The sequence below is a fragment of the Alligator sinensis genome, unplaced genomic scaffold (assembly GCF_000455745.1).
Source record: "Alligator sinensis unplaced genomic scaffold, ASM45574v1 scaffold472_2, whole genome shotgun sequence".
NCBI classification, from domain to species: domain Eukaryota; kingdom Metazoa; phylum Chordata; order Crocodylia; family Alligatoridae; genus Alligator; species Alligator sinensis.
The window spans coordinates 810,589-821,595 of record NW_005842378.1 but is presented as its reverse complement, the minus strand read 5'-3'; the positions used below and the strand labels follow the sequence as shown (position 1 = coordinate 821,595).

The following is an 11,007-nucleotide window of genomic DNA, read 5'->3' as shown; positions in this document are numbered from 1 at the left end:
ATGGGCGCTTCCCGGTGGGGATGTTGAGCTGTACTGTGATTGGGCTGGGTGGCAGTGCTGGGAGAGGTGCTAGAGGCGGGGCTGCAGCCACCCAAAAATTTGCTGTAGCACCCCAAGTCACTCCTAGCACTGCCATAACCCAGCCCAACCACAACACAGTACCAGCCTCTTCCGGGAACAGCCTGGCACCACCTCCCAGCCCCTTTCCCCTGCCCCACGAAGGTATGGGACCCATGTGCCCTACATCTGCACGTAGAGGGCAGGCTAAAGCTGTGGGCTGGGACTGGGAGGTGGCGCTGGGCTGTTCCCAGCAGAGGCTGGGGCCGTGCTACGGTTGGGCCAGGTGGCGGAAGCACTGGGAGAGGGCTGGGGGGCCTACAGCAAATTTTTGGGTGGCTGCAGCCCTCCATAGCCCTGCTCCCAGCGCCACCACCACCACCGCCCTGCCCAACTACAGTGTAGCCCCAGCCTCCGCCAGGAACAGCCCAGCCCTAGCCAGCAACTGCAGCCCACCCCACCCCATGCAATTCCGGGCACCTACCCATGCCCTCCCAGGCTGTGTGCCCCACCACCACCATGACCACTGGACGAGCCACTTGTGGCTCTGTCCCATCCCGCCCTACCCCAGCTGTACAGGACCTGCCCCTGATCCAGTCCTGCTCCCTCCCTCACCGGCAAGACCTCAGCGGTGAGAGAGGGAGTGGGGCCAGGGCTGGGGCCTCAATCTGTCCTGCCCCATGGCCCTTTACCCTCCCTCTGCCCCTTCCCCCACAGACTTACCTGCTGGAGGGGCATGCCCCCAAATAATTTTTTCTCCCTCTGCCTCGATCTGCACCCCCGACCACTTCCCTCTCCACAGACTTACCTGCTGGGTGGGGGGCGGGGAAGGGGGGGGTTAGATCTTGGGTTCCTTTTAAATTACAAAAGTGATCTCCGACTTAAAAAGGTTGGAGACCACTGACCTAAAGAAACCCAGCACATTGTCACTGAAAGGACAAGTCAGTTGAAGGGAACAGAATGATCATTGATATAGCTTTACTTTTTTCTTATTTAAAATTGTAAAGGGAAGTATTATCAAAGAAGGCATAGACAGGGATCCAGATAACTGCTGCATTAAATTATGCTGCAAATTTACAATGATACAATCCCTTTATGGGTAAAGAATTACAATATAATTATTTCCCTTCTCTAATTAAAAATTTATTGTGCAAAGTACCAGCATGACTTTTACTTTACCAATCAATGTTTGTATTTCAACACAGAATTTAAATGTGTCAGACACAAGTGGACCGAGCACTGGAATCCCATGCTTCTCTTATGTTTTCTGACGTGCCAGCCATGCACCAGTTTCCCAACTACACACTGGCTACAAGTGACTTAGGTTACCCCTCATCAAGCATGATTCCTCAGCTCCCATTAAGTCAGAGAAGCATTACAACAGGTTGGAAAGTGTCCTTGGCATCCTCAAGATGCAGTGTTGGTGTCTCTGGCAGGACATGACTGTACAGCTCCACAGAGGTTAACAGGATATTCTTCACATGGTACACAGTCTTGTCATGCAGTATGATATACATTTGCCTGAAAAGGCAGATAGGCCAGAGGAGGTAGACAAAGGTAAAAGAGAAGGCTGCAGAGCCAGAGGACACCCTGACCCTGGAGGAAGAATGGGACATGCCTGCCCCACCAGCTCAACAGTGTTACAAGTCTTCCCAGTGGAAAGAAAACCAGGATACAATGGAAAACCAATCTCCAAGTGAAGTGATGGCAAATATACCTAAGTGCACTTAAAAAGACTATTCAGTTAGCAGTTCTTCTAACCCTATCCCAAACAGAGAGCAAATGAGGCTCACCTCAAAGAAAACAAGGCCCTCTTTGCCTGTGACAGGCAACACCTCCTGCCATGTCCCAGAGTTTTAAAATGAAAAAAAAAAAGCCTGCCACATCCCATCCAGGTACTCCCAGACTGGTCTTGGTCCCTCTGTCCCCTCCAGCCAACAGTCCAGCTGATGATATGAAGGCCAGGTTAGCGTGGTCTGTACCCTCACTGCCCGTCACATTGGTGATCCTGTGGCTCCCCCCACAGCCTTTGCCACCTGAAACCCTACAACATCCAGATGGAGGAGCCTCAGGCTCACCAGTCATTATGGGTTGGGATGGCCCTAGCTATACCCTGGAAAATGGGTGTCATAGAACCACAGAGGTTGGAGTGGTCTTTCTGTGGGCTCTGGCTCATTGCAGGCCATGGAAAAGCCTGTTAGGAGGGATGACATCTGGCCCTATTAGGCTCAGAACAAGGGTGTCTCCAGTACACTCATCCCCAAGGGACTGGCACTGCCTGCCTGCAGTGGAAATAATGGACACCTGTATACTGGCCTGCATTCAGAGTGGGCTTGGACAGGACACATGTGGCCAACAGTAGAGAAACAGCTCTGGATGCCACTAGCTGCTGCACACAGACACTGGTTATGCAAAGAGATGTCTGGAGCATCCCCAGCACTCTGAGGCTGCTACACATCCTACAAAGCATCTTCAGCATGACGTCATGAAGGGTGGTACAGTCTGGCCAGCTCCTCTAGGATTGCCAGAATGAGCTATATGGTGCCATCACTCTGGCCAACAAGGACCAAGAAATCCTACCAGAAGTTCTGGGGTGAAAAAAAACAGAGGTGAAAAAAACCCATGGGGGGGGGGGAAAAAAAAAAAAAAAAAGTGGAGAGGTGCACATGGGGGGCACCATGTGCCACTCAAAACTGGAGGCTGGCTGCTTGGAGCCACACTTCGGCTACAAGTCATGCTCCAAGTAGCAGGATCGCCAGTGCTGCAGCCATGGGAGGTCCCCAGGTAAGGCTGCTGGGGTCAGCCCAGTGCTGGCCCCAGCCTCCCCTACCCCACCTGGGGTAACCTGCCACGTGCCAGAGGGCGCATGGCAAAGGCGTTCCCCAGAGACAACTAGCGGGAGCACAAGGTGCCAGTTTAGAAGTATGGGCTACTATGTATGGCCCAGGCACAGGTTAGCTAAGAGAAAGGGAACACAATTACATTTTTTAAAAGGCTTTCTTCTCTCTTATTCAGATATTCCTCAATATATATATATATATATATATATAAAGGAGAAATGGCTGGAACAGAGTCAATGAAAATTATACCAATGACGAATATTTATTAATTGAGCCCTTTAAAACTGCAAACAAACATTTTCTTAGCAAAGCTCTAGATCAAGGTTGCAAATATAGATCAAGATCAAGCTCTAGATCAAGATTATAACAAATGGAAGTGGGTAATTTGGAAACCAGTGAAGCAAAGGGGTAGTGCTTTGTCTAAAAAGCTTTTAAAATTTAAGATACATACACATTTGATATCCTTACTTATCATTGGCTTAGAAGCACTTAAATCTATTACACCGCCAAAGTACCCAAACTGTCACATTCAAAACAAATTAGACTTTAGTCCCCAGTTAACCTGAAACATGCTGTTATAACTGTTGACAACAATAAGAAAAGACATTAGTAATGATAGCAGTGCATAAAAAGTTTTAACTATTATCTCGCAATATATCCATCTCTGTTTTTTATCTTGGGGGTTTTTTTGTTTGTTTGTCTTGTTTTGTGACGACAGTACTTTGTTTTCTTTCCTTCTCTTTGTTAGCACTTTCAGAAAGCTTGACTCAAATTTTGAAATAGTATCTAACAGAGAAACTAACTTAAAACCATACCTAGTACTACTACGCCCTTTCTTTCCTTTGGGATACAAAAATCTAACAATTTAAATAAGCAGTATGTTCCTAAGAGTGGGCAAAGCAATGAATTGCCCACAGAATAAATAGCAAGCACTAATTAAAAGTAGAGTCTAACACAAAATGAATTACACACTCAAGATGCTCCAAAATGAATTACATACTCAAAGTATTTCATTTAAAAATGAAAAGTTTGATACCCCAAAAATGCCAATAAAAAGAGCTATAAGACCTGAGTACAGCTGTAAATTTTTTTTAAAATTAAGATAAAAAATTAGCATGAAACCAAGCAAAATACAAACATAAAGTAGGAAGGACCATACTTTTAAAAAGTGTGATAAGACCCTTACCCTGCACATATCCTTTATAGCTACCATCTTGACAGCAGCCTTAGTGAAGTGAGAGAATCCCTGTAGTTAACCACAGAGCTTTAAAATCTGTATATTTAATATATTTCCTTTAAAAGTGCAATGAAAACAACACACAAGTGTAGCTGCAATAGGGATTTCAATTTTATGAATATTTCTCTGAAGGACTTCCACCTTTTCCAGCTGTTAAATATATTCTTCACAGGCCCTGAACTTCTGAAGCAGTGCAAGAGCAAAACAAAGTACAAATGACCAATGAACATCCTATTTTCAGTCCACTTTGATACTTCTTATCTGTTATTTAACCATAATCTAAGATCCCTTCCCTTAAAAAGATACAGCTCTCAAACTTATTTGTATTCTTTGGTGAACGGCTTTTCCTTACACCTTAGTCCTCATGTTTATTCCACCTTTATTCTTTGGCCATGCCAAGTATAATTATTTTTGTGGCAGGAGTTCAACTTTTTGAATCCTCACCTCTTGTGAAAAATTAATCTTGAGAAACTAGCAGCTTATCAATTTTGAGAACTTCTTTTCCAAAAAGACTGAATGGGTGCATCTACACATGCCTTTACAGTGTTGTTGTTACTGTGCCATCATTTAGTACTTCCTTTATAATCATAGGCCTTTAGGAAGTAGTAAATGATGGCACAGTAACAGCCATTACTGCACTGTGTTGGCGGTGCACAGTTATTTTTAACCATGTCGTCATAGCAATGCGCTATAGCAAGCGAGCATTGTCACTACAGAGTCATAGATGCAGCATCACCGTTTTTGCCCGCCAAAGCTACGTCACCATAGTGCGCTGCTATGGCAATGTAGCGTCTCATGTAGCCATAGCCCATCACTATATTTTCTTTGGAATTTAAAATTAATAATAATTGTGAGTACACTTGGATTGCTCTTGAACTATCTAAAATGCTCAAAGCCATATCTGCCTTGTGGTTTGCTGACCTGTGTTCTGTAATATTGCAGCATGGAATCTGCTGTATAATTCACTAATTTTCATTGAATTGTGCTCCTGCAGTTCTGGTTCCATTTTTAAAATAACATTTTATGTTCTTGCAAAGATAATCTTGAGCCTAGTGTGAACTGATGCAGCAGTGTTCATCTGAACTGGGAGAGGGCCTAAAACAGTATGCTGGGATTTTTTTTTTTTTTTACTGTTCTACTCATCCCAAACAGGGCTCTGTGGACTCCACAATTTGGATATTTTTCCAATATCCAATGAAACTCAGTACTTTTGCTAAGTAACCCTCAATGCTGCTACAACTAAGATTCCTAATACATTTTTCCTTCTCTTCCTCTTGCCAAGACTTGCTTGTATCTGACTCCTGCTCTCCAGCTTTCCTCACCATAAGTTAATTAAAGTACATGCTTCCCTGCATTGCTTCATACAGCCAAGCAGCAGGGGATCAGAGGCAGGGGGTAGAATCCAGCCTGCATCTGGGGAGCTAGGGGACCATAATCATAGGCCAGTGAGCAAGGCTGTCTAGAAAAAATGCACAAAAGCTGAGACCTGTTCACCTAGAAATATTAACCAGTAAAGCCAGCTACTTTCCCTCCTGCTTTGGGACTTAATGGAAATAAAAAGTTTGACCTGAGCTATCTAAAGAACACTGTGGGGGGTGGAGAAAGGAGATGAGCTACCTCAAGTGCAAAATAAACAAACATATCCTCAAAGTCATTATTAAAGATAAACATTAAATTTGACAAATTAATTAGTATATTGCAAATGTGAGTGCCAGTGCTGTGTGCCTTTGTGGTACGGTGGAATGAATGGAAATTAGAATAAAACTGATGCTTTCTCAGAATTTAGGGTTTACAGCTCACAACCTTGTCCTTGTGTTGCAGGTATATACCACATTCTTACAGCAACTGTTAGTTAAGAATTCAGATCCTTGTTGAACAAACTAATCTCAACATCTGCGTTATTTAAAAGTTGGAAGAGTTCAGGCCAGGTTCTTAGTGGGAGTTAAGGTGCCTAAATGCCTTTAGGGATCTGGTCCTGAACGACTTTCACATTGTCACACAAAACATCTATGGCAGCCAGAAAAAGAAACCAGATCAACCAATGCAATACTTTAACACACAAGATAATGTCTTCCTCCTCCATATTTATTACAATGACTTCAATAAGATCCAACAACCGCCTTAGTAATTTACTTACTCAAATATACTTTTATTATAACTGTACACGGGCACATCCCAACAAGTGCACATGTGCAGGGGTGCGCATTTCCCATGGGACAAATAGCAGCAGCACATATTTGTGCCATTGTTGTTTGTCCCAAGACGCGCCTCAGCATGCACCCTCCAGCATGTGGCAAAATGACCCACGTGCAGTAGGGGAAGGTGGGGCCAAGGGGCTTCCCAGGGTCCGTGCAAGGCAGCAGCGATGCCAAGCTGGCCATCAAAGCCTGACCAGCAATCAGAGCATGGCTCTAGCCAGCCAGGCTGTTTCTGGTGGTGCACACTACTGCCACATGCGCTGCACCTTTTTTCTTTAGAGGAGGTTTTTTTTGTTGCTGGGATCTCATTGTCAAAAAAACCTGCCATGGTGCAAAACAGCAGAGCAGTGAACGGATGCACATGTGCCATGTGAGGTTTCTGGTGCCTCAAACTGTACATGTGTACTCATTGGAACGCATCCTATGTGTTCTTATATCTTTTTCTCTAACAAATCCGGTAGGAGTTGTTCATCCATAACATTTTCTAAAGTCAAGTCAGCAAACTTATCTACGGATGTAAAAAGGCATCCAAAAGCTACAGGTTATAAAAAGCATGAAGACTATATCACCTTATTTAATTTGAAAAAAAAAAAAAATTAGAATGCTCATTCTTGCAAAGAATTTTTTTTTGCAACTATTTAGTTGGTCTAATAAAAGATATCACCTCTGCCCAAAGAGTTTTGTCTGCCTTTCTAAATTTATAAATACACAGTGGGTGACAGAAGACTGGGGAAACCAACACCCCTCTTTTTTTTGCCCCTTCACCCAAGATCTAACCCCTCCATAAACTACTCTAATCAATCTTGTCTGTTTAGAGCAGGCTCCTCATTTATTTTCCTTCACAATTATAATTCTTGTCAACTTGCATTACACATGGCTCAGGAGACAGTTACATGGGATACACAGCCTTTCACCTCTAGGTCATCAGTTCATTTCCAGCTCAAGTTGGTAGTAACCAAAAGTTGTCATCAATAGATGCCTTTTTTGACTGCACAGCAGAACTTCAATCTGATAATGTAAAGCAACACAACTTCCAGACCCAAACTTTCCAATAATTTAAAAGGTAACCAACATAGGGGAAAGAAAAAAGGTTCTGCTTCTTTATAATATAGGGAGAACTCCTGAAAAGATTCTGTCCTAGAAAACAAAAACTGCCATACTGCTTTTCTGTTTTATTTTCTTCATTAGAAATTCTAGTCTCATTTATCCTGTAAAATTCTTTGACAAGTGGAGCACTAGTAAAATGATAGTCCAAAAGATTGAAATCTGAGCAATTGAGGGGAAAAAGATTTTTTGCTAAGACTAATCACAGTTTTACATTTGTTAACATTTAAAATCAATACCAAATGAAGATTTAAAGGAAATGTTGTATTTGTTAAAGAATCAACACCACCCTCATCTTTTCAATCAAGATGATAATACACGACAGTGCATATCTTTAACACTTCTAAGTGCTCCCAGCCAAAGCCCAGGAAAACCAGTCTTAAGGTTTTTTATATTTATATGGTTAAAAAAAAAAAAAAAAAAAAAGCAAACTGCTGGAAAGTCAGTTTCTCAGACCTTCCTTATGTATCATACTGGTATTCTGGAAGCTCCTGCAATAATACAACTGTATTATTTAGGAGAACGTGGCTAGGATACAACTATTGTTCTCTGGTAAGCCACAAGCAAGTTAACGCTAGAATCAACTGCAACCTCCACACGGTCCCTGTCCTCTATGTGCCTCCATAGGGAAATGAAAACCACAACCAAGGCTGTAACTACAGCATATGTAATGTGAGAGGTCCTTGCTCCTTGGACCGATACTCTTTAATGTCTTCATCAGTGACTTGGACGAGGGAGTGAAATGTACTCTGTCCAAGTTTGCGGATGACACAAAGCTATGGGGAGAAGTGGACACGCCGGAGGGCAGGGAACAGCTGCAAGCAGACCTGAACAGGTTGGACAAGTGGGCAGAAAACAACAGAATGCAGTTCAACAAGGAGAAATGCAAAATGCTGCACCTAGGGAGGAAAAATGTCCAGCACACCTACAGCCTAGGGAATGACCTGCTGGGTGGCACGGAAGTGGAAAGGGATCTTGGAGTCCTAGTGGACTCCAAGATGAACATGAGTCGGCAGTGTGACGAAGCCATCAGAAAAGCCAATGGCACTTTATCATGCATCAGCAGATGCATGACGAATAGGTCCAAGGAGGAGATACTTCCCCTCTATCGGGCGCTGGTCAGACCACAGTTGGAGTACTGCGTGCAATTCTGGGCACCGCACTTCAAGAGGGATGCGGATAACCTGGAGAGGGTCCAGAGAAGGGCCACTCGTATGATTAAGGGCCGGCAGACCAAGCCCTACGAGGAGAGACTAGAGAAACGGGATCTATTCAGCCTCCGCAAGAGAAGGTTGAGAGGCGACCTTGTGGCTGCCTATAAGTTCATCACGGGGGCACAGAAGGGAATTGGTGAGGTTTTACTCACCAAGGCGCCCCCGGGGGTTACAAGAAATAATGGCCACAAGCTAGCAGAGAGCAGATTTAGATTGGACATTAGGAAGAACTTCTTTCCTGCCTATACAGGGGGTCGGACTCGATGATCTGTTGAGGTCCCTTCCGACCCTAATATCTATGAATCTATGAATCTAAGAAGAGAGGAGCCTAAAGAACAGCCTGGAACTGAGCTTGAATTCTCTGGCGTTCTATGAGATTTTCATGGAGATGTGAGTCTACTCTGACTGCTGGAGAGGCATCCTCTTAAATCCTCCTCCAGGGATGATGTCTACAGGCTGATTCCTCTGTAATACAATTCTTGATTTGCAACATGTAACATTTCCTCTCCTGTAACTCCTGTCATGACAGCCAACATCCTGCTTTTATGAAATCTTGTCAATACATGCTCAAGAGATCCTAGGTAGAGGGCCATGCCCCACACTACACAGAAAGGCAAAATCAAACTGATGAAGTCTGGAGTTTTTTATACCTCTATTTTTCATTCACAGAGTTAAAGGAAATATTTACATATTACAACAATACCTCAGATGCAATAAAAAATTAATAGGAAGTATTGATACCCTATATTGATCCCCTATATATACAGAAGGAGGATAAACAGAAAGACAGTGTTTTTTTCCTCCTTAGATCATATATTGTTTTAAATGCATCAAGACAGATTAACTGGGTACTGAATTCTGAAAAGGCCATCATTTTGCCACTTCTACTGAACTCCCCTAGGACCTTATTGTTCCTTGCTTCTTAAATTGTTGTAGAGTAATAAAAAATTAAATATACTCTGCATCCAACACTTATTTCCATCTCAGTTCATGAGTACTTAAGGTTACTTTTTGGTGGCAATCATTACATTCCAAAGATTGCTTTCATTTTCATGCAGCATCTATTCATTTACAACGGCATACTTAAAAAGAGACAAGTAATAATGAAAAGACAATATTAAGTACTAGATTACACTATTTGGGATATCGCCTAACTGTTCAAACGTTTATGATTATTGACATAAAAGTAAAAACAAGTAAATGAATGTACTTCTTTAAAAATATTTTTCTGTTACACACAGAAAATTAACTCACCTTTTTACTTTCATCTGTTCTTTAAGTTTGCTGTACATTTCCAGTACTGTATAAAATAAACATATTAACTTACATGGATTTTATTGTATGTTAAATAATGAATACAAAGAAAAATATACAATTGAAAATAAAAAGTATACACTTCTTATGTTCATTTTTATTGAAAAAGACTTGCTAAACTCAAATACGGTCTTCTCAGCATTATATTACAATTTGAAAACAGCTATAAGTAGCAAAAAATAAATAGTTCCAGAAGGCTGGTTGAAGAAAAAATAATATTTTGTTAAAAGTATTTTAGTAAAAAAATTTAGACTAGTAGGCACAAATATTTCTCATTACATATGCATTAACTTTTGTTTAAACTTCTATTTACAATTATCACAAACACTCCATAAGAAGCTTTGAGACTTTCAGTCTATTGTCAGTCTCTGAAACATTCCTGTTAAAAGGCAATAGTACCATCTACTGTAACAATCACAACTCACAACAGGAAAATTACCCACTAGGAAGAAAAAGGTTCAAATCCATCTGTCAGTGTCATAAAGAGGCACCAATCCTTATAGATGTACACTATGAAATGCTGTGCTCTAACCTATACAACATATGGGCTCTAACCTATATAGAAAAATACATCTAGGTATTATAGTGGTTCTTTAAGTATAATAGCTCAAAATTATGGTATTCAAAGATAAAAGACACCACTATAAGTAATGTTCTCATTTTAACAACAGAAAAGTAAGTAATAAACAACAACTTCAGTGATTTAAAAGTAGGTATGTAATTTAAAATATCAAGTTACAGATGCTTATATTTTTATACTGTCTTCTCATTATTTGCTTGCAAACAAAGCTGTATGATTATCCTATTACAATTATTATGAAATAAATATCCCATCAAGATATTCAAATTCGTACATCCTTTCAAGATCCTAGTGATCATACATCACAGAATGTTACAAAATATGAATTAATCCTTTTTCCCCTGCTTTGCCTACACTAACTTACCCTTCTTCTGTTACTATTGTATTTAAGCACATGTCACTATTCCATACATTTACAACTTACCTGGAAGACATAACTGCAGTTTTTCCACTACTGTAGTAA

At 41.6% G+C, this 11,007-nt stretch overlaps 1 protein-coding gene across 1 annotated transcript in view; it reads right to left on the bottom strand.

Moving 5' to 3' along the window:
• The window catches only part of EXOC6 (exocyst complex component 6), a 142,995-nt gene that overhangs the window by 128,017 nt on the left and 3,971 nt on the right, over positions 1 to 11,007 (bottom strand). Inside the window, 2 exon segments of the mRNA XM_006029422.3 lie at positions 9,905 to 9,950; positions 10,969 to 11,007. The exon segment at positions 10,969 to 11,007 is cut by the window's right edge and continues 31 nt beyond it. Of these exon segments, the coding sequence (XP_006029484.1) occupies positions 9,905 to 9,950; positions 10,969 to 11,007 (85 nt within the window).